Consider the following 25340-nt stretch of genomic DNA (forward strand, 5'->3'; position numbering starts at 1 on the left):
CCTGCCTCGACACAGACCGTTTCTCCGCTTTGCGTTCGAAGGACGAGCATATCAGTACAAAGTCCTCCCCTTCGGGCTATCCCTGTCGCCTCGTGTCTTCACCAAGGTCGTGGAGGCAGCCCTTGTTCCATTAAGGGAAGCAGGCATTCGCGTTCTCAACTACCTCGACGACTGGCTCATACTGGCCCAGTCTCGAGCACTGTTGTGCGATCACAGGGACACGGTGCTTGGCCACCTCAGCCGGATGGGGCTTCGGGTCAACTGGGAAAAGAGCAAACTCTCCCCTGTGCAGAGGATCTCTTTTCTCGGTATGGAGTTGGACTCGGTCAACCTCACAGCACGTCTCTCAGTAGAGCGTGCTCAGTCGATGCTGAACTGCCTGGAGTCTTTCCAGCGCAAGACAGCGGCTCCACTGAAACACTTTCAGAGGCTCCTGGGGCATATGGCATCCGCAGCCGCTGTCACGCCGCTCGGGTTGCTTCATATGAGACCGCTTCAGCATTGGCTTCACGACCGGGTCCCGAGATGGGCATGGCGACACGGCACTTACCGGGTCTCAGTTACCCCGTCCTGCCGTCAGACCTTCGGCCCGTGGTCGGATCTTGCTTTTCTTCGGGCAGGAGTTCCCCTAGTGCAAGTATCCAGGCACATTGTTGTCTCAACAGATGCCTCTGCCATGGGCTGGGGAGCCATGTGCAACGGGCGTGCAGCTGCAGGGCTCTGGACAGGGTCCCGGTTGCAGTGGCATGTCAATTGCCTCGAGTTGCTAGCAGTATGGCTTGCGCTGCGCCGCTTCAAAGGGCTGCTACACGACAAGCATGTACTGGTCCGTACGGACAACACTGCGACCGTTGCGTACATCAACCACCAGGGTGGTCTACGCTCCCGTCGCCTGTCGCAACTCGCTCGCCATCTTCTCCTTTGGAGTCAGAAGCATCTGAGGTCGCTTCGCGCCGTTCATATCCCTGGCGAGCTCAATCGTGCAGCCGACGAGCTCTCACGTCAGCCCGCCCTTCCGGGAGAATGGCGACTCCACCCCGAGGTAGTCCAGCTGATTTGGAGACACTTCGGGGACGCTCAGGTAGACCTGTTTGCCTCCCCGGACACGTCCCACTGCCAAATGTTTTACTCCCTGTCCGAGGGTACCCTCGGCACGGACGCGCTGGCACACAGCTGGCCTCGGGGCCTACGCAAATATGCGTTTCCCCCAGTGAGCCTTCTCGCGCAGACCCTGTGCAAAGTCAGGGAGGACGAGGAGCAGGTCCTCTTGGTGGCGCCGTACTGGCCCAGTCGGACTTGGTTCCCAGAACTCATGCTCCTCGCGACAGCCCCTCCTTGGCAAATTCCTCTGAGGAGGGATCTCCTTTCTCAGAGAGGGGGCACCCTCTGGCACCCGCGTCCAGACTTGTGGAATCTCCACGTATGGTCCTTGGACGGGACGCGGAGGTTCTAGGTGGGCTACCTCCATCGGTAGTAAACACAATCACTTCAGCTAGAGCCCCGTCTACAAGACACGCTTACAGGCTGAAGTGGAACCTGTTCGTCGATTGGTGTTCTTCCCGCCGGGAAGACCCCCGGGGATGCCCGATCGCGGTCGTGCTTTCTTTCCTGCAAGATGGGTTGGAGCGAAGGCTGTCTCCCTCCACCCTCAAAGTGTATGTCGCCGCTATTGCCGCACATCACGATGCAGTAGACGGTAAGTCTGTAGGGAAGCACGACTTGGTCGTCAGGTTCCTCAGAGGGGCGAGGAGGTTAAATCCTCCGCGCCCTCATCTGGTACCCTCTTGGGATCTCCCCTTGGTCCTGTTGGCCTTGAGGGAGGAGCCCTTTGAGCCTCTGCAGTTAGTAGAGCTTAAGTTTCTGTCGTTGAAGACAGCACTCCTCACTGCATTGGCCTCGGTCAAGAGGGTAGGGGACCTGCAGGCATTTTCGGTCGACGATTCGTGCCTAGAATTCGGGCCGGATGACTCTCACGTTGTCCTGAGACCCCGGCCTGGTTATGTGCCCAAAGTTCCCACCACACCCTTCAGGGATCAGGTGGTGAACTTGCAAGCGCTGCCCCGGGAGGAGGCAGACCCAGCCATTGCTCTGCTTTGTCCCGTCCGCGCTTTGTGCACTTACGTGGACCGCACGCAGAGCTTCAGGACCTCAGACCAGCTCTTCGTCTGCTTCGGGGGACAGCAGAAGGGGAAGGCTGTCTCCAAACAAAGACTTGCCCATTGGATAGTCGAGGCTATAGTCTTGGCCTATCAGGCCCGGCGCTTACCGTGCCCCCTCGGTGTGAGAGCACACTCTACAAGAGCCATTGCTTCCTCTTGGGCGTTGGCGCGGGGCGCCTCGATAGCAGACATTTGTAGAGCTGCCGGCTGGGCGGCACCTAACACGTTTGCGAGATTTTATAATCTCCGTGTAGAGCCCGTGTCCTCCCGTGTACTTGGCTCAGACGGCCAGTAGCACTGGGACACTGCTCGGTGTCAATCCCGCTTGCTGCGCCATTCCCCTCTACGGACCGGATACGTGCGCTTTGTTGCTTCTCAGTTCAGTTCCCCATGGCGAACCCTGTTGAAGTTCCTCCCGCACCCTCGGCAGTCAGGCGTGGCGGAACGCCAGACGCCAGGTCCAGCACTCGTGTGTTTGCCCAAGGTCAGCCCTTGTGCTGGGCTAGGTGCCCGTGTGTAGTGATTCCCCTTCGGGTGGTCCCACATGTGTATTCTTCCACGGTACGGTTCCCCTCACGGTGAGCCCGTGTCTTTCCCTGGCAGAGACCTTCTGCCGTCTCTGCTGTGTTGTTATCTCACCCCAGGCTGGCTGAGTCTACCTCAGAGACTTCCATATGTAGTACTGCCCTTGGTCAGTCCATATGTGTAATTGCCACGTGGTACCTCCTTACGCAGGATGTGGCTTCCGTAGCGTTCCCCTACTTGTGGTACGCTTTCCCAGTGTTATCCATACCCACTGTACGGAACAGCAGTGGCTGTCATCCCTGCCTAAGCCTTGTCCTATCTTCCACCCCAACTGGTGTGGGGGGACTTGCCGGCTTCCGCAGGGCACTGGAGGGGGTCAGCAATAGTGGCGTTTTCCAAGGGATCCCATTAGTCAGTCACACTGACGTTACGTCGAACGTGACTGACTGATAGGGAACGTCTCGGTTACGTATGTAACCCTCGTTCCCTGAAGGAGGGAACGGAGACGTAACGTCCCGTCGCCATAGTTGCTGTACCACCGCTGTACGGCCGGGGCACACAGTCTCGGCTCCTCAGCGAAAAACTGATGTGCGTTTGCACGCGCTCTCCTTTTATACCCGCACTGCGGGGCGGGGTGCGCGTGGCGAAACACGCACGCCAACTGTCATTGGCTTGTTTTGTTAACACTCGAAGATGATTGGGCTCTCGAGCGAGTTCCCATTAGTCAGTCACACTGACGTTACGTCTCCGTTCCCTCCTTCAGGGAACGAGGGTTACATACGTAACCGAGACGATACATTTTGAAGAATATTACATTTTTGGATAGATTTTGCATGGTATAACATAAATATAAAAGATTTAAAGGCGACATATAATGAAAATCTGACTTTTTAAGTGCTATAATTTAATTCCCAGTGCATCTACCAACTCGGAAGACGTGAAAAAGAACAACCCAGTAAATTTTTTTTGGTAAGCTTTTCGCTGCATTAAAAAAATGAGCCGCTCAGATTTTCGCTTTTTTATGAGCTGTAAAGACACAGCCCTATTTTGGAAAAGGGGGTGGCGAGCAGCAGCTCATTTGCATTTAAAGAGACATGCATGAAAACAGCGCATTCCTGCTTCCACTCAAAATAGGCATTTTCAAAATGATATAATAAATAATCTTTGGGGTATTTTGAGCTGAAATTTTTTTGGGGGGACTTATATTACATATATGACCCCGGATCACAAAACCAGTCACAAGTAGCACATGTATATTTGTAGCAATAGCCAACAATACATTGTATGGGTCAAAATTATTGATTTTTCTTTTATGCCAAAAATAATTAGGATATTAAGTAAAGATCATGTTTTTGAAGATGAAGATGAAGATATTTAGTAAATTACCTTCCGTAAATATATCAACATTTTTTATTATATGCATTGCTAAGAAATTAATTTGGACAACATAATGCCGATTTTCTCAATATTCTGATTTTTTTGCACCCTCAGATTGCAGATTTTCAAATAGTTGTCTCTCAGCCAAATATTGTTCTACCCTAACAAACCATAAATCAATGGAAAGGCTATTTATTCATCTTTCAGATGATGTATTAATCTCAATATTTAAAAACTTGACCCTTATGACTGATTTTGTGGTCTTGGGTCACATATTGAGACTTATATTACACCTGAGACTTATATTACATATTGTAAAATGGGGCATAATAGGTCATATTTGAATGCAATGCAAATGTAATACAAATCTTCAAATCCAATAAAAAAGGGATATTTGCATTGTAATCATTAGAATATTCATAAACGGGTGACATAATTGCACTTCCTCTCGTTGAAAACATTCATAGAGGCCATAATATACGCCAGAAGCAGCTCAGTTAACTATCCAGTAAAACTAGGTACTTCCCAGATGTTGAAGATATCAAATTTCTTGCATCCATCCAATCAACGAGACTTACGATTCGGACTAGCCAGTGGAGGGTGGAGGTTGCGGTGGAATAGTGGGTTGTGTAGTGGCAGGGTGGAGTTTCCTCATCCCATGATTCATAGCGGTCGGCGTAGAATACAGCACGCTTTGGGTTCAGCACTCCGATTGGCTGAGGAAACACACAGATAGGAAAAAAAAAATCAGGAAGTTCGCCTATCTTGACATGCATTTTGCATCTTTTTTGTTTTGTGCATCTATTTAAGAAGCATAAGCAATATTAAGTACACTTTTATTTTTCGAAATCTACTGATTGATTTTAATTGCACAAGAATGACAAAAAACCATTCCACACAAACTGTTACGCTGACAGAATCCATGTTGTTCTCATTCCGTGCGCTTTCTATACACGAACAATAACCAACCGTCACATAAAAAAGACTTATAGCACACATTACATCTGTGGAGCTGAGAGCTTTGCGTGCATCGGTGTGTGCGTGTGTGTATCTTCATGAATGTTTGATGGAGAAGGCTGAGCAGAACTCCTTGAGGAGAAACTAGTGGATTTTTCTTGAGGTTTGTCTGTCACGCAGTATTACTATCCCACATAATCTTTGTTTGAGGTACTCTTAGCCTGGGCCTGATGCGCTGAATTTAGAAATGCAGGTCATATAAACAAGTACACATAACAAAGTACGCTTGAATGTTTCAGCATGGAGTCCTAGACTGAAAAGATCAAGCTCAAAAGAATGATTTGTTTACAGATCGAAACATTATTATTTCAATTTTCAGAGAATAACAACTTGTTTTAAAAGTGGAAGTGAATAAATAAGATAATTTCCAGTCACAATTTATTTTAAGGTCCATTTCTCGCTATTTACAAACCATTAACTACGACTTTTGCCTCAATGAACTCCTAATTTGCTGCTTATTAATAGTAAGGTAGTTGTTAAGTTTAGGTTTTGGGTAGGATTAGGGATATAGAATATGGTGATGCAGAATAAGTGCTTCATAAGTACTAATAAACAGCCAATATGTTAATAATAGGCATGCAAATAAGCAACTTGTTAATAATGAGAATTGGTCCCTATATTAAAGTGTTACTGAATTTCCATTTTTGAGAGAACAAATTTTTTTATGCAGAAGATTGTTTCTTGTTCGCCTGTAAAAATCCATCTGTATAGGAGTCATCTGCCCGCATGTCTGTTTCTATGTGTGTGTAAGGCAATCTGAAAGGCCTCAGCTAAAGACAGCGAGTAATCTAGCCTGGCTTAACCCTGTCTGACCTGATTTACACCCTGTACGTCCACACTGCTCTGCCTTGACCATCCTTCTGCTGTTAAACCACTCTAGAAAATCCTGCACAATGTCTAGAGTAAACATTCATACTGGCATTCAGAGCCCTGGAATTCGCTCTCCCTCTCTTTCACACACATACGGATGTTGATAAACCTGTCATCATACTACATAAACAATTTGTAACAGTCTCTCTTCTCTAAATCCAGTAATGGCTGAAAGTCAACTTAGACAGTGGACGTATCCAACTACATCATAAGCGCTGTTCAGACTGTAATTGTTTCTCAGGGTAACATCTGTAAAAGAAGATCTGCAAGGCTCCCCAATAATAAAAACAACTTTGCATTTGCTCACGGCGTTTAAACACAAAATATCAGCCATATAGCAGTTAGCAGCAGTCCAAAAAAATCTGCCTACCCACCTACCTACCTACCTACCTACGAACTATAACATATACAGTATAATTAAATCACACACACACACACACACACACACACACACACACACACACACGCATTTGTTTCTGTGAATTGTGGGGACTTTCCATAGACTTCTATTACTTTTATACTGACCAAGCAATATTTTTAATCCCCTTGCCCAACCCTAAACCTACCCCTTATAGAAAACCTGTTCGCATCATTACACTATTTTTTTTTTTTTTCCTCGTGGGGACCCCACAATGTCAAAAATTTCAGGTTTTACTATATTGTGGGGACATTTGGTCCCCACAATGTTGCATAAACAAGTGTGCACACACACAAACAAACACACTTTCTAACATCTACTGCCCTTAGAAAAAAAAAAGAAATTATATTTGAGAATTATAAGCATTACTATTAATGACCAAAATATTTTATTTTACCGCAGGCGAAATTAGTTCTTGCATCAGACTCCTGTGACTGTGACCAAGTAAAACATTTCTTTAAATTAACTCATGAAGGCCAGTCGAGCTTTTCAGACTCCCAATTTTTAAGAAAACAAGCAGTCATCACTCAATTAAGAAACTTTTAGATTGCAACAAATTGGCCTCCATAGCTTTTCAATCAACAGGTGATGCAGGTAGTTGGGCAGTCAATATTAATATACTACGTGTTATTGACAAGGAGGACAGCGCCGGCCCTAGAGGGAGATCAATACTCCCCGAGATCTCGAGTATGAGAGTGGGAGAGCATTTGGTTGTTTAGAGCAGTGTGGGAAATTTGTCTAGACTCAAAGCATGGCCTAAATAACAGAGCAATGTCATAACAAATAGCTCTAAGAGCCGAGATATATCTGGCATTTTTTGAATAGAAAGGGAAAAACGCTACACAGTTCAATGCAGAGGATAATGACCACAAACAAATTCGTCATTTGCTGTTTTTTCCAGAAAGATCTGAGCCTACTTGGATCACGCTTTGGCAAAGTAACTTCAAGCCCGTTCCTCAACCCTGCTGCCTTTCATTCCCTTCCTTTTTAATGACCATCCATGCTGATGTTAGCACAGTTGGGGAAAATGAAAGAGAAGTTTATGGAGATCTGCTGAGATTTATGAGCTGATAATGACCTGCCATGTGACGTTTAGGGCTGACCGTGATTGGGTGAGCAGCCACAGGAAGTCTAGCACACTGTAAAAACCTTCTGAGTGGGACCGGTGCTGGCTGCAAGATGAGTCCATCTCATAGCAGCAAAAAGACCCACTTAACCGAGGAAACATTGTGCATGACATGGAGTGTTTGCCCGGTTCAGCACAGCAGCTGTGGTACAGACAGGCAACACAAATGTTTTCCAGCAAAACTGTCCATCTTTGTTTTCAGTTGTGTAGATATAGTTGTTTTAAAACTGCACTATGATGACTTCTGGAGAAGGTAATGCTCTGAAAGAAAGTAAAAGCTATGCTAAACGAGTTTAAAAACAAAAATACACATTCAGATTTTTTATGTACTCATGTTGCAACAACTTATGCTGCTATTTTAACAAGTCTTTTAAAAGGACAAAGCTGCTACTGTGGTTTTTTTGGGGAAACAAGGGGGAAAAAAACATCTATGCTAACCGCACTAGCCATCTAGCAATTTACTATTTCCTATTCAAAGTTCAATGACATGCTCAGTGCACTTAACAGGGTGAACAAAGAACCATGTAATTGTCTTACGCAAGACCCTGTAGGGAATCGGTCTTAAATAAAAACAGGACTTGGTGTAAATTTAAGGCTTTCCAGACTCCCACTCCCCAAGCTATCTGGAGGAAACACCCCGCAACAGATGCTAATAGTGAGAGCAGGGCAGCCGATAAAGAATTTAAAAAAGCAACTTTCACAAATCTAGAGTCCTGTCAAAGAAAGAAAGAAAGAAAATAAAAACTGCAAAGAGAATTCTGGATCTTGGCAAAAGTCATCTTGGACAAAAGTCCAACATATTTAAAGCACATGATTTGACTGGGGAAAAAAACATAGACCCCCCCCCCCCCCCATTAAAAATGTACCAGAAGATGTAATACTTCACATGCTTTTATTAAAAAAATCACACACACACACACACACACACACACACACACATATATATATATATATATATATATATATATATATATATATATATATAAAATAAATAGCAACTAATTAACTATATGGCTATGTGATATCTGAAAATGTGTTCATTTTTATTCATCAATTATAATTAGTACGCATACATCTGTGGGCACACAATAAAGGTCGCCAATGCATATATCACATCACACATATTACTCAAGTATTTAATGAAGAATATGAACACATCCCTTGTGACCTAATTAAATCAAACCTTCAGAGACACCTGTGCTGGGACAATATGTGTTCCATAGGATAATTAGCTGCTAATTAAAAAGCTATTTGCTGTATAAGAGACAATACGATTTAAGATGCCAAAAAAAAAAAAAAAAAAAAAAAAAAAAAAAAAGCTTTAAGCATCCATTTGTTCACTCTCTATAAAAGAAAAGCATTTGACTTTGGGTTAAGCTATATATATATATATATATAATGGCTGTCACATGTTAAATACTTTTTAAAAGAAGATGCTAAGATTTATTTTACTAATGAGCTGGAACAATATAAATGCAGGCTTTGAGTCTAACATTATGCTGTAAGTTTAAGATAATCGCACTGGATGTGTATGTCATTTTGTCTTTACGACTGCAACCGTTGCCTGTGCTTTCGGAAATTAAAACAAGTAGCATGAGACAATTTATAAATACGCTGTCATTATAGTTTACCCACGCTCTAATCATGTAGCTCCAGCAGTATGGGCAGCAGCTAAAATGAACTTTGTCAAAAAGACTTCTGGTATAAAATAGCAAAAAACTGCTTCTGACAGGTCTGCTTTGTAGAGCTCATGAAACGTAATGACAGCTAACTACAAAACAAGTCCTCCTCTACTCGGGTTACCTCATTTTGCTGCACACAAACTACAGCCTCAAGAACAATTATCATTCAGTGGGCTACTCTCTCATGTTCAAAAGATAAGCCAGTCATTTATCCATAGCATCGCACCAGAGTACCGTCATTTGGTGCAATCTGCACTACCTCCCCTGGAGACGCTCATTCTGTATTTCATATATCAGAGAAAATTGCATTAAGGATGTGTGTGCCGGCAGTGTGCTGTCAGGAGGAGTAGCACTTGTTTTCACTGTCCTCGTCAGCCTGCTAGAGCACAATGTGCAGCTTCGGTCTAATGCAATCAAGCTCCTGCAAGTCAAAACAAAGCAGATGCGGCTCTGAAAAACACTTGCCGAGCACCGAGGAAGCGGATGAGGATGGTGGCAGAGAGGAGAAAAAACAGATTTGGCATCTCTTAGAGCAAATGCAGCACGGTCTTTAGCAAGCCCGCTCGGCATTACCCATAATGCACTTCTCTGCGGTGAGCTGGTAAACTGCTGGAAGGCTGGGTGTAAGAAAAAGTCTTCTCTAATGCCTTTTCATTTTAAGTTTCATCATAAAATACCAAAAATGATCAGAAAACAATACTTATAAATAAATAAGTAAATAAATAAATAAATACATACATACATGCATAAATTTAGAGACCGAACCGGCAACCAAACTAACTGAAATTGTATATTTTGTAAAAATTAAAACTATATATATATTTAACTTTTTCATAAATAATGTAATAATATAATATATAATATGTATCTGCATACATCTGCATGTATCTGCATCGTCGAGGGAGGTAAGATCCGCGGCGGCGGTCTCTGTGTTTACATCAATGATGCATGGTGTTGGTCTGCAAACACTGCTCACTCATGGTGGAGTTTATGATTATTAAGTGCTGGCCGTTCTATCTACCGAGGGAATATACAGCCATACTGCTCGTTGCTGTATACATCCCTCCCAGCTCCAACAACAACAACAGGAGTGAGGCACTAAATTATCTGTACCAGCACACCAGTGAGCAGCAGACAGCCCACCCAGATGCTTTTCTTATCTTGGCTGGGGATTTCAACCACGCAGACTTAAAGAGTGTGTTCCCAAAAATTCACCAACACAGACTTTCCAACAAGGGGAAAAAACACTCTGGACTTTGTTTACACCACCCAGAGAGGAGCTTACAAGGCCCTCACCCTCCCCCACCTCGGAGCCTCAGACCACATCACTGTCATGCTAATGCCTGCATACAGACCGCTCGTTAAAGTCACCAAACCAGTTCACAAACAGATTCAAGTGTGGCCGGAAGGGTCGTCAGAGGCACTTCAAGACTGTTTTGACACCACTGACTGGAATATGTTTAAACAGGCTGCCACATACAACAACACTACAGACCTCCAAGAGTACTCAGAGACTGTTACTGCCTACATCTCCAAGTTAATTGATGATGTAACAGTCACAAAGTCCATCACTGTCCGGGCCAACCAGAAGCCGTGGATGACAGGGGAGGTCTACAGACTTCTGAAGGCTCGGAACGCTGCCTTTAGAGCTGGAGATGAGGAGGGCCTGAAGACAGCTAGGGTCAACCTATCCCGCGGCATCAAAGTGGCCAAGAGACAGTACTCCAGGAGGATAGCCCATCGTTTCAGCGACAGCAGAGACATGCGGAGTCTGTGGCAGGGGATACAGACCATTACGGATTACAAGCCCCCACCACAGACCTGTGACAACACCATCCCCCTGCTGAACGAGCTGAATGCCTTCTTTGCTCGCTTTGAGGCACAAAACAGCACCACTGCACAGAAGACTCCACCTCCTCCCGGTGACCAAGTGATGAGGAGGTCCCTCAACTGGATCAATTCACGCAAAGCTCCAGGTCCTGACAACATTCCTGGGCGTGTACTGAGAGACTGTGCAGTGGAACTCACTGAGGCCTTCACAGACATCTTCAACATCTCACTAAATCAGGCTGTTGTCCCCACATGCTTCAAAGCTACCACCATCATTCCAGTCCCTAAGAAGTCATCTCCATCCTGCTTCAAAGACTACCGTCCAATAGCACTCACTCCCATCCTCATGAAGTGCTTTGAACGGCTAGTCTTGCACCACATCAAGTCTGCCCCCCCCCTCCCTGGACCCCTTCCAGTTTGCATATAGGTCCAACCGCTCGACCGATGATGCCATCACCACTGCCCTCCACCCAGCCCTCACACATCTGGAGAAAAAAGACTCATATGTCAGGATGCTGTTCATAGACTTCAGTTCAGCATTCAACACAATCATCCCTCAACAGCTCACTCACAAACTGGCCCAGCTGGGGCTCAATACCTCTCTGTGCAACTGGCTGTTGGACTTCCTGACCGGGAGACCTCAAGCAGTACGGGTCGGCAGTAACACATCCAGCACCATCACACTGAACACTGGGGCCCCCCAAGGATGTGTGCTGAGCCCCCTCCTCTTCACTCTGCTGACCCACGACTGCACACCATCACACAACTCCAACATTTTCATTAAGTTTGCGGATGACACGACTGTGGTGGGTCTCATCAGCAACAGAGATGAGACAAACTACAGGAGCGAGGTGAGCCGCCTGGCCGGGTGGTGCAGTGACAACAATCTCTCTCTGAATGTGAAGAAGATGAAGGAGATTATTGTTGACTTCAGGAGAGTACACACTCAGCATGCCCCTCTGACCATCAACAAGTTCCTGGGTGTGCACATCACTGAGGACCTCTCCTGGACTAACAACACTGTAGCACTGGCCAAGAAAGCACAGCAGCGTCTCTACTTCCTCCGCAAACTCAGAAGAACCAGAGCCCCGGCCCCCATCATGTGCACCTTCTACAGAGGCACCATCGAGAGCATCCTAACTAGCTGCATCACTGTGTGGTATGGCACTTGCAACGCATCCTGCCGCAAGTCACTTCAACGCATAGTGAGAGCAGCTGAGAAGATCGTTGGTGTCTCTCTCCCCTCCCTCCAGGACATTTACAACACCCGTCTCACCCGCAGAGCCCTCCGCATTGCAGGTGATCCCACCCACCCGACACACAGCTTCTTCAGTCTGCTGCCATCAGGGAGGAGACTGCGGAGTCTCCAGGCGAGGACCAGTAGACTGAAGGACAGCTTCATACATCAGGCTGTCAGGAAGCTGAACTCCCTCCCGTCCTTGCCCCCCTCCCCTCTTTCACCCCCATTTAACACAGCAACACACTAGGAACTCTGACTCTGTGACACCCCCCCCCACCGACCAACAAACTGTGACCGGCACCTGTCACTTGTGCAGCATTGGCTGATCACTACCCATCCAACATTGACTGCAAATTACCTCTTCGGATAGTCTGACAAAAACTATCCGAACAGTCACTTCAACTTGTCACTTTAACAGACTGATAAGCTCTTCTTGCACTACACTCATAACAAAACAAAACAAATCTGCACAGTTTTGTTTTTGTACATTCAACTGGTTTGCACTCCATCTATTCTGCCATGTGCCTTATGCACTTTATCTATGTCTCTTTTTTTATTTTTCTACAATGTCCTCAGACTGATAAGCTCTTTTGCACTACAAATATATCTACAGTGTTGTTTTTATTTAACTGGTTTTGCACTCTATCTGCCAGGCGCCTTATGCCACTTTATCTATCTAATTCTTATTTTTTTCTACAATATCCTCATTTGTATATTTGTATAGTTGTATGTACATATGTTTAAACTGTATTTATCTGTATCTGAACGTGTTTAATGTTAACTGTATGCACCAAGGGTCTGAGAGTAACGCAATTTCAATTCTCTGTATGTATGTGCTGTACATGTGGAAGAATTGACAATAAAGCTGACTTGACTTGACTTGATAAGTGTATGTATGTGTCTGTGTGTGTAGTGTGTTGTGTACACTCAGGGCGTGTGATGTGTCAGTGCGGCAGTGTTGGAGTATTAGTGCTTATAGTTAGCAGCATGCATGATGCTCCTGCTCGGCACTTTCTGCTTTCGGCTGCTGCCACCGGATAGCCCTTTGTTCTTCAGGGGCGAAAAGAGGAGCTGTGTGTGTAAGTCTCCTCAGCCGGTACATAGCCTCTCCACTACCAAGATCTCGTACACGCCTCCCCGTGGCACACATGGTAACTGGTCCCTTGTGGTTCCAGGCTAAGCTGTACGGAATCTCGGAGTAGCACTGGGCCCCAGAGACGTGGCATGCAGGTCCATCAGTGATTGGAAAAGGTATGGGCAAATAGCGAAGACCCCAACGACGGCGCAGGCGGAAGATGGTGTTGTGCGAACCATCACAACGGCTGGGAAAGCAGAAGAAGGCAATCCCACAGCCACGTGGGTTAACTCGGGAGGATACAGTGGCTAGGGGAGCAAACCCCAAAGACAAACCTGCACTTGGGGACAGGCATAGGCGGAATCCAACTGACCAGACCACCGGCAGCCCCCTGCAACTTCCTGCCAGACGAAGGTCGTCATGGGTTCTCTCATGCCACTGGAGGTCTATCTGGTAGGAGTGAAGATGGTGGGAGTGAGGTCTGCGCACCCACACCCCCACCTTAATCCTTACCTATGCACAAGTGTCTTGAAAGTGAAAAATAAGCTAAGCATTGCTTCGTGGAACGTTCGCACACTGCTGGACCTGGCCGAAACTCCTGACAGCCCCCACCGCAGGACAGCACTGGTGGCCCTGGAGCTCGCAAGATATAACATCGATATAGCAGCTCTCAGTGAGACCAGACTACATGGGGAGGACTCCTTGACAAAAGCTGGTGCTTGGTACACCTTCTTCTGGAAGGGGGTCCCCGAAGGCACTCGTCGTAACCATGGAGTTGGCTTTGCTGTGAAGTCTAAACTGCTGCAACGCATTCCGGAATCCCCTATCGGCATCAGTGAAAGACTGATGATATGGCGCATTCCTCTGGCAAAGAAACACTTCGCCACTCTCATCAGTACATATGCTCCAACTCTTGATGACGAGCACAACATCAAAGAGGATTTCTATAGAGCTCTTGATGCCATTTTACAGAAAACCCCGGCTATGGACAGGCTCATACTCATGGGACATTCCAATGCTAGAGTGGGTACGGAGCACCTGGTATGGAGTAAAGTCATTGGCCAGCATGGTGTGGGGAAAATGAACCATAACGGGCTCAGACTCCTCTCCCTCTGTGCAGAGCACCAGCTGGTCATTACTAACACCATCTTCCTGATGAAGAACAGGTATAAGACCACCTGGCAGCACCCACGCTCAAAACATTGGCATCTCCTTGACTACGTGATCGTCCGTCAAAAGGACAGACAAGATGTCCTTACCACCCATGTTATGGGAGGAGCTGAGTGCTGGACTGACCACCTCATGGTTAGATCCAATCTACTCATGAGCATTCAACCCCGTAGCCTGAGGACAGCCTCATACAAGAAACGCAACTGCACAGCGCTGAACAGCCACACCACTAAAGATAACCTCAGATGGCTCCTTGCTGAAAACCTCAACAAGATCCCGGAAGAATCAGCTGACTGGACAGCTTTACGCCAGGCTATTTATAACGCAGCCTTAGAGGCGTTCGGCCAATTAAGGAAACATCACCAGGACTGGTTCGACTGTAACTCAGTCAAGATACAGTCACTCCTAAAAACAAAGCATGAAGCCCACAAAGCTCTCCTGTCTTGCCTTCTCTGCTGCAAGAGCAGAAACCAAGCGAGCCCTCCGGACTATGGAGAACACCTGGTGGGTGCAAAAGGCGCAAGAAATCCAGAACCTGGCAGACTGCAATAACATTCAAGGCTTTTGCGATGCCTTAAAAGCATTGTACGGCCCCAGGAAACGGGCGATCGCCCCAGTCCGATCAGCTGATGGGTCCATGCTCCTCAAGGACCGCCACGAGATTCTTGCCCGTTGTGCAAATCATTTTGAGAGTCTCTCCAACCACACCAACCCTGCTGACCCACATAGCAGTCTGCCGTAACAGCCACGGGATATCTTTCCTCTCCATCGCAGGGAAAGTCCTGGCCAAGATCATGCTCAGCAGATTGGTGGAGCACATCTCGGAAGCTGTGCTTCTGGAAACTCAGTGTGGCTTCCGGAAGTCCAGATGCACGAAAGACATGTTTTTTTGTCTTGAGGCAGCTGCATGATGGGATGCAAGCCAGAGTGCTCATGGGAGAACTCCAGTCTGAGTCTTTCGAAGGTAAACGTTGGGGTGAAGCAAGGCTGTGTCTGGGCTCTGGTGCTCTTTAACATCCTCCTCTCTGCCATCACCTGCCTCTTCCATCGTGTCATGGGGCATGAAGACGGTGTCCATGTGGAATACCGACTTGACGGTAGCCTCTTCAACATCTGTCGACTCCAAGAACGCACAAAGACAAAGACCGGCCAAATCTGTGAGCTTCAGTATGCGGATGACTGTGCCATCTTAGGCCATAGCCCGGATTCTATGCAGCATGCCCTTAACACAATATCCAATCTGTACCAATCTTTTGGCCTACAGGTTAACACTCAAAAAACCGAGGTCATATCCCTTCTCTCCACCCCCGCCTCCACACCCATAAATGGTTTTCCACTTAAAACATTGGACCACTTCACCTACCTCGGCTCTACTTTGTCCTCATGCTACCTGAAGGTCAGTACCAAGGTCGCTGTACAACACGGTATGTCTCTTCAATCTGCTTTATGGGGCTGAGTCATGGACCCCATACCGCCAGCATATCACCAACCTAGAGGCCTTCCATATCCGCTGCCTACAGAAGATCCTCAACTTGTCCTGGAAAGATCGAATCCCCCACACAGTCATCCTCAGTAACACTGACTCAATCTGCATGGCATCTGCATGGTGGCTAGGGCGCACCATACACCGCCTGCCGCGCCAAGTCCTCTACAGTCAACTAATGGGCGTAAAGCGCTCCGCTGGAGGGCAAAAGCGGCGTTTTAAGGACTACACCAGGGACCTCCTAAAGCGAGCGAACATTCCCCTTATGCAGCTCCAATCTCTGGCACTCGACAGGGCAGCATGGCAGGTCACCTGTGCCACTGCAGTCTCTCAAATACACCAAACCAACCAAGAACGACGATCCGAGAGACACATCAAGAGACACCAGTGGGTGGCTGGTACCCCCCTGGTATCTGGTTTCCGCTGCTCCATCTGCGGAAGAGTATGCTGAAGGATTGGACTCGACACCCACGTGAAGTGGCACCAGCGGCAACGTCGCTGAACCCACCCCCCTCTCACCCCCATCCCTGGAGCAAGCGTCATCATCGAACACGATAGACAGCTATGCATGTGTCTGTGTGTGTACACACACACACAGAGAGAGAGAGAGAGCTATACTGACATATAGTTATAAATGTTTTGACTGATACTTGGGAAATTAAGACTTTTTAAATAAATAAATATAAATACATTTAGAGAGAGAGAACTGGCAACATAAAACTCAACTTCTATATTTATACAAAACAGTAATACTATATTTATCTAAACGTTATGTGAAAATTATAAATATTGTGTATTATGTATCATATATACACACACAGTATATATATGTGCTTTTTAAAATATCTTTTTTAAAAGAAAGTTAGAAAAGTCTAAATAAATTTAGAGAGAACTGGTATCCCAACATAAAACTGATCTTCTGTATTTATGCAAAAAAAATGCATACTATTTTTATGCAAAAGTTATGTGAAAATTGTGATTAACTTATGAGATTTTTTTTCACTGATACATGGGAATTCTTCCAGGTGTTTGAAAAAGCCTCCAATTCCTTTTTATTTTAATTTTCAACAAAAATACATTTAATTTTACAAAATAAATAGATAAATAATAGAAATAGAATATTTTAAATAAATAAATAAATAAATAAATAAAAGCATTAGGCATTATATTTTATGCAATAAACAAATACATAAATTTAGAGAGAAAAGAACTGGCAACCCAATGTATAACTTAACTTCTATATTTACATATTATAAGTTCTAATGTGTAAAAATGATAAACAACTCATGATAAATATTTGACTGATACATGGGAATTCATATTTGGCGAGATAATTGTGTGAATGCAAGTCCAGTCAACTAGAATTATGTTCGCTTGAACAATCAGACATTCATAACAAGAGATTTGCACAACTCAGGTAATTATGTTTGCTGTCAGTTCTCCGCTCTACCTCGCTAGCCCACTCGAAAAGATCCGTTAGAGACACTTCATCTAATTTCCTGTCAAAGCTGCACAAAAGAAATGGAATAATGCGCTATCGCAGCAGAGAGTTGGCGCGGGTGCACTCGGTGCGGGTCTAGCGTATGATGGCTTTGCATTAGCACGCGCCAATTAATAGCTGTGAGCAAAACGGCTTCCCTTTTCTATCAGCCACCTGTCCGTCAAAAAGGAAATAATCATTAGATTCTAATAAATCTGTCCGCCATGTCAATTTAGCTGCCATGCAAAAATGTGCTAGTCTTAGCCCTGGGGTGCCCAGAGACCTGTTTTTCGTTATTCGCTGTACAGTTGAATGCACACACTATTGGTGGAGTAACTTCAGGTGTGTACATATCAAGCGGGATATTTCGGCAGTTCACCACAATGGTGCCCATCACAACAGCGCTGCAGGGTATTCTCACCAGCATGACTGGCAGCTGTTTCCTGCCGGACAAGTCACATGATCATGACTCACGGAACGGCGGTTCATGGTTTGCGTGTCTGGGGCTCTGGGAGTTGTGTGAGAATGGCAGGTGAGAATTTGAAGGTGTGTTCAGAAGAACCAGCAATCCAACTTTGTTGTTTTCCAAGACAGGTTTGCAATGCAAGATGGCAATATTTGCTTTTTGGGTTTATTGAGGACATATACACGTAGTAAAGGCTGATGATTTGCTGATACACTCAATAAACCCAAGTTTTTGCTTGTGTGTGTGTGTACATTACTATACAAAACTGAGATGAGCAAATTTTGAGGGTTGAATTATGCCCTTTAAATTTCAAATTAATTATCGAATTTGAAATGATGTAGGCTACAGGACACAGAATTTGCAGTCCTGTAGAATTGAAATTAATTGAATCTTTATGAAATTTACACGTTATAACTAGTTTTATTGCTAATTACAGTATAGCTAAAAAAAATTGGACCGACAAAGCTTTGTTTAAAGCCTGATAAGACAGATTGATAGATAGAACAACTGTTAGATAGTGATAGAAAAACAGAATGGATAAAGATGGATAAAGATAAAGAGATCAAGACAGATAAAATAACAGTCACAGAAAGAACAAAAAATAGACAGACAGACAGACAGACAGACAGACAGACAGAGACAGACAGACAGACAGACAGACAGATAGATAGATAGATAGATAGATTAATAGATAGATAGATAGATAGATAGATAGATAGATAGATAGATAGATAGATAGATAGATAGATAGATAGATAGATAGATAGATAGATAGATAGATAGATAGATAGATAGATAGATAGATAGATAGATAGATAGATAGATAGATAGATAGATAGATGGATGGATGGATGATGGACGGACGGACGGACGGACGGAACAATAGATAGAATGACGGATAGAAAAAGCAAGACAGACAGAAAAACAGAACAACAGAACGATAGATAGATAGAACGATAGATAGACAGACAGACAGACAGACATGTCATTCTAGTTCAATCCCAATTGACCTTCCTGTAGGATGCGTCTAATCCAATTCAAATTCACACTCATGAATTCAACGGAAGCCAATTCTTCAGTTCTGAATTTTGCCCAACCCTGGTGTAGCATGGATGAACACACATTTTGATAATATTGGAGGGGAGAGAAGAGGAACTGAACAAAGCATATTCACCACAAAGCCAAAAAAGCTGCCTACCTCATTATCTACAATAACACACACTCCCCTCCCACGCACATTCACCCCGAGGCTGCGCAACCCTCCATACATTATTGAACAAAGGCAGGGGTCCTCACAGCAAGGGACTCAGGAGGGAGGTTAAAGCCCCCGGTTTTGTTTCAGCAGCGCTGAACCTTCAGAGGTTAGAGCCCCAGGTTGGCCAAGGACATGCGTCAGGACGGCCGCAGGCCTGTGAACTCCTGCTAATGAAGGCAGCTCAAGCTGGTAAACAGCACAGGGTGGATGTCACGAGCATACATTACAATACATCACTGTCTTCCTCAGGCCAGGGGGCTTCCTCTGCCCACCTGGTGCCACGCTGACATGTTCAGGGACTACAGCGCTGTAGGAAGAGGGATTTTAAACAGATATTACTGATGCTGAATACAGAAAGGGTAAGTATTATAGCTAAGGTTAAACATCTAGATCTTTTCCACAAACTTATCCCGACCAGGAAATGGCCACTTAACAGTATCCACAAATGGTTGTGGAGAGAACAGAGCAGTCTTCTAGTCTGCAGTTTTAGAAATGATTCACAAATGAGGATAGGAGTGGGTGTGGAAGGGAGAGAGTTATATAGAGAAAGATACGCTCAGACAGGAATGTGGTTGTTTTCAGGTCAGTGAGCTTGTGAGATGTAAACGTAAGCAAATGAGTGCATGAGAAAGAGAGAACGTGACAACCTGATGACGGTATAGAGGAACTGGAGAGGAGAAGTGGAGATAGAAATGCAAATCATTTACTTCTAAAGCATACAAACCTAAAACCATGAACTCTGTGAGTGTACAGTATTTGGATCTAAAATCTGATTCAAGATACTGAGAGGACATACCAACACTGACCACCCTAAATATAATACGTCAAAGACGAGAAGGTATTTTCAAGCATCAAAAGAAAGGTTCAATATAGATTTATTTTTTCCCCTGCACATTAAAATGTCCTGATTAATTAGATTTTTTACGGGCAAAAAATGTATGACTATCATACATTTTTAACATGATTTACAGAAGACACCCACTAAAATATCATTCTGTGTTCATAGAGTTCAGATTTCATATACCAAAAAAATCTTGTCAGGCATATTTAGAACAAGAATCAGACGACATTAAAAGACTCAGTCATTACAAAAGACTCAGATGACTTTAAAAGACTCACAGTAAAAGAATCAGTGCAGCCCAAAAACTAATTAATTATCATTTGAAATCTTAACCAATCTTTGCCACTGTCCTCCAAACCTCTACATTTTATCCATTTGTTAGTAAGATGTGTGTTTTTTTTTAAACACTATAAAATTTAGTATGATCACGTTCTATAAATACAGGTCAGTGTGTGTGTGTGTGTGTGTGTGTATTTATATATATATATATATATATATATATATATATATATATATGAAGAGTTTATTTGCAAAAACAGATACAATTTTTATAATTAAAAAAAAAATCAAAAATCATGTTTTTTATTATCATGTCTTTATTGTGTTTTATTGTGTTAGTTAGCTGTTATTTTTAAACCTAATCAAAATAACCAAACTACAATTTCATTGAGATTAATTGGAATGCACAACGAAAAATGATTTTTGAGAATTGTTAAAAACAGTTTTTGCAAATGAACTCTTCATATATATATGACATTAAAGTAGTAGAAATTTTACTTGCAGTTTATATAGGATTTCTGTGTATATAAAATCACTTCTATAAATTTTATTTGATGTGGACACCAAACTATGATAGATAGAACGACAGAATGACAGATAGAATGATAGATAGATAGATAGATAGATAGATAGATAGATAGATAGATAGATAGATAGATAGATAGATAGATAGATAGATAGATAGATAGATAGATAGATAGATAGATAGATAGATAGATAGATAGATAGATAGATAGATTTTTACCTTTGAAAGATCCCTGAAGTTGCCGGGAACAGTGAGGTCCAGCTCTTCTGACTCATAGTTTGTGAGGACCCATGGGAAAACAGGATACTGGTTCAGATCATTGTATGTCCTTCCTGAAAGAATGAAGGTGAAATTACCAGAAGTCAGGTGGCAATCCAGCAACCAGTTGAATTTAATCATTTTGTTGTCCAAGTTATTTTTGCAGGGCTCTTGACTACTGGTTATTGTTTGTCTCCTGGTGAAGTAGTGTGAGCAGACCCTTACTAGGACATCATAAATACATAATTTAATAACATGATTGACGGCATGACTCCCTCATTTATAAAAAGGAAGAAACAAGCGTGCTGCATGTAATGACAAACATCGTATCCCACTACACGCTGAGATGATAAAAACGACTCAGGTTTCCATAATAACATGTACAGTAATAGAGTTCTCAAGAAGATGAACAGGCAGATGTTGGTGTGGTTGTCTGTCACAGAGCCTAATGACTGTACTGCAGCGGAGGAGGGTTAGTAAAGGTTTGGTGGTGCTACTTTCTCGGTTAAAGTTTCCTGAAAGTGAAAATTGTGTGATGAAGTTGTGGCGTGGATGTAATTAAAGGCATGCAAATTCTTCTAGAGGATGACACCATACCCTTGACACCCCTCCCTGTGGCACAGTCAGACCTCTCCTCTGATTGGCCAGAGAGTGGTAACCATGGAGACCTATATGAAGTATCCATGACTGAGCACATATGCGGCAATGCAATAGACGACAGATGTGGCTTAGTCTTTTTATCCTTCCATTTCTCTCTCTTCATCGTTCCTTATCTCTCGGTCTCTCTCTTTCTGCCCTGCGCCTGTTTCCTTGCTGCTAGGAATATGGATTTCAGATGGTAAGAACTGTCAGAGGAGATCCAATCATAAGAAGAGAGCTATAAAATGGCTCGTCTCTTTTCTAAAGGCACTATAATTTCTCTCAGATGACAGTCTTCACTGGATATGATACATATCCATATGTAAGACTCATAAAAGGCTATGGATGCTAACATATTTAGTGGTCACAAGTGCCTATCTATCTATCTATCTATCTATCTATCTATCTATCTATCTATCTATCTATCTATCTATCTATCTATCTATCTATCTATCTATCTATCTATCTATCTATCTATCTATCTATCTATCTATAAGTTGCACAATATGTAACTGTGATGTAATTTATTCATTATTAATAAAATACAATTTTTTATTTTAAAGTAGTTTATTATCTCTATATAAAATTAATTTTGAAATTATTTAATTCTAATTTATATTTTGCTAATTATCCCTCTATAGAATACGTTTAGAAATCATAAATTAGTTGAAGTAATTTATTGCATATAATTAATTTAAAGACCATTTATTGAAATACTTAAATAATTGATTACTTCAATCTTAATCATTTATTTCTAATTTAATTCTACTTCTTTTTTATTTATACTCTCTCTCAAATAAATGAAGAAACAAAATAAATACATTTGAATATTGAATTAAAATATAAAAATAAAAAGTACACACACACACATACATAGAAATATATCTACATGTACTTTTATACATTATATACACTTAAAATGTATAAAATGTTATATAAATAAATACATTTAATTATTGAATAAACAAATACAAAATACATATATAAAATTTCTATTATATTTAATTGTAATTTAACTGTAATTTGATTTATATTTATTTACGATATATATTTCATTTATATGTATTATTTCATTATATTATTAAATTTCATTGTGATTTTACATTTAATTTACATTTATATAATTTAATTGTACTTTAACTGTAATTTCATTAATATTTAATTGGAAAATTAAAACTAAATTCATTTTTTAATATTGAATAAGTATAAATATACATGCATACTATATATATATATATAAACAAAGTTTTATTAGATTCTGCTCCAATCTTTTATATATACAGTATATGGGATTTTCTATGAAAGAAAGCTGTAGCCAAGAAATAAACCTTAAGCTTTTGAATGCACAAAAAAAAAAAAAAAAAAAAAAAAAAGATTTTTGGGCCAATCTGATATATATATAAATGCCAATCTGATATATAGCCCTGTAATATTGCAATTGTGGATGTGATTTGTGCTGCTGTGTGAACAGAAAAGTTTACAGATTGTCTGGCTACCGCTGTGATCTGGAGCTGTAAGGACGCCAATGAAGCTTAGCCATGCTGATATATAGAACCTCTTAAAGAATAGATACACTGGGGATATTTCATCTTTACAGTGCGATTATTCAGACAAGGACTGGAAGCCTGGTATTTCCTGTGGAACTCGGGGAGGGTACAAATTAAAGCTGATCCTGACCTTAATAAAAACCCTCCGAGGTGATGCTAACCCACAGGAGCATCTCAGTTCAGATAACTGCCTGAGAATGTGACCGTGTGTGGAGGGTGTGGAGAGTCTGACGATCTGGGCTTTGGTTCTGGGTTCTTCAGGCCTGTCATGATGGTTGGAGATGATAGGGTGTGTGGGCTAATTACCAGACCCATCACAAATGACTGTCATTAATCTTCCTCTTAAACGACCACCTCTTAGAGAGTACAGATAAAACACTTCCATGATTAAAAAAGCCCTCAAGTGGTTTAATACAATATGAGGAGTTTAGTTTTATTGCTATTAATTAAACAAACATGGCATTAATTACCCTATTGCTATTATAATAAACAGAATGGTAACACGTTATAATAACGTCCAGTTATAAGTCATTTATAAGTGATTAGTTAATGATTAACTAATCATTTACAAAACATTCATAAGCGATTAATAAGTGATATGCTAACAATTTGTGTATGTTTTGTTAATTCATTTAAAAGTCATTTACAAGTAATTAGCTAATGATGAACTAATCATTTACAAAACATAACTATACATTCACAAATGATTAAGTAATATGCTAACGATTTATAAATCTGTCATAAGTTATCTTTATAAATAGCATCATGAAATAATTAAACACATCCTTAATGGTTAATAGTTACTAGTTAATATATTATTAATCACTTATAAATCATTGAAATGTCAACATTGTACTATTATCTCAATAAACATTATAAATCATTTCCAAAGCTTTCTGCATCCCTTAATCTAAAGCAGAAATGCAGAAAGCTTTGGAAATGATTTATAATGTTTATTGAGATAATAGTACAATGTTGACATTTCAATGATTTATAAGTGATTAATAATATATTAACTATTAACCATTAAGGATGTGTTTAATTATTTCATGATGCTATATTTAAAGATAACTTATGACAGATTTATAAATTGTTAGCATATACTTAATCATTTGTGAATGTATAGTTATGTTTTGTAAATGATTAGTTCATCATCATCTAATCACTTGTAAATGATTCAAAACTTATTCTACAAAACATAGATAAAAATATTAACATATCAATTATTAATCATCTATGAATGGATAGTCATGTTTTGTAAATGATTAGTTCATCATTAGCTAATTACTTGTAAATGACTTTTAAATGAATTAACAAAACATACACAAATTGTTAGCATATCACTTATTAATTGCTTATGAATGTTTTGTAAACGATTAGTTAATCATTAACTAATCACTTATAAATTACTTATAACTGGACGTTATTATAAAGTGTTACCCAGAATAATATACTGAACATTAGGTCATTTTTTTATTATTAATAATTTGTTTATTAATTTATTTGTAAACAATTTAGAACTAAATAATTTATTATTTATTATTATTATTATTTAAATAAATTAAATAATTTATTTATTCTCATCCTCGCTCTCTCTAAATGTTTTATTTATTTTTTTATATTGCCTAAATTGGACACATTTGTTTCAAATAACCAGTAATAATAATTACAGTAACAATAGCAACAGAATATATATATATATATAGATGCTATTATTATTACTGATTATTTTAAATAATATTACTAGTTTGTGGGAAAAAATAAGTGTCAGTTTGCTGTTTGCTTTTTAATATCAACAGAATATATTAAATGCATATCAAAATAATAATTAATGCACATGACAGTAAAATAAAATAAATAAAATATATGGGGAGCATAGTCTTTTGTTATTCTTATACATATACTGAGACTAACGAAATCCATTCCAAACCCTGAGTATAATGATCTTGAGATAGGCCGGGTCTAGGATGAGGTAGACTTGATTAACCAGGTTAATGCCACATGGTGAAGTAGGGCCGAGAAGAGGAAAAATGTTGAGATGAGGGGAGGTTGAGCTGACAGGACCGAGGCCTGGGTG

General features: G+C 41.9%; 1 protein-coding gene across 2 annotated transcripts in view; it reads right to left on the reverse strand.

Annotated features, from left to right (window-relative positions):
- LOC306851657 (neurobeachin-like) overlaps nucleotides 1–25340 on the reverse strand; it is a gene marked incomplete at its 5' end in the record, with an annotated part of 296026 nt that overhangs the window by 37031 nt on the left and 233655 nt on the right. For both annotated transcript variants that reach the window (XM_079388064.1, XM_079388063.1), the window contains 2 exons: nucleotides 4640–4777; nucleotides 21039–21151. In XM_079388064.1, the coding sequence (XP_079244190.1) occupies nucleotides 4640–4777; nucleotides 21039–21151 (251 nt within the window). The remainder of the gene's footprint in view (nucleotides 1–4639; nucleotides 4778–21038; nucleotides 21152–25340) is intronic.

The sequence above is a fragment of the Barbus barbus genome (assembly GCF_936440315.1).
Source record: "Barbus barbus genome assembly, chromosome: 31".
Lineage (NCBI taxonomy): Eukaryota > Metazoa > Chordata > Actinopteri > Cypriniformes > Cyprinidae > Barbus > Barbus barbus.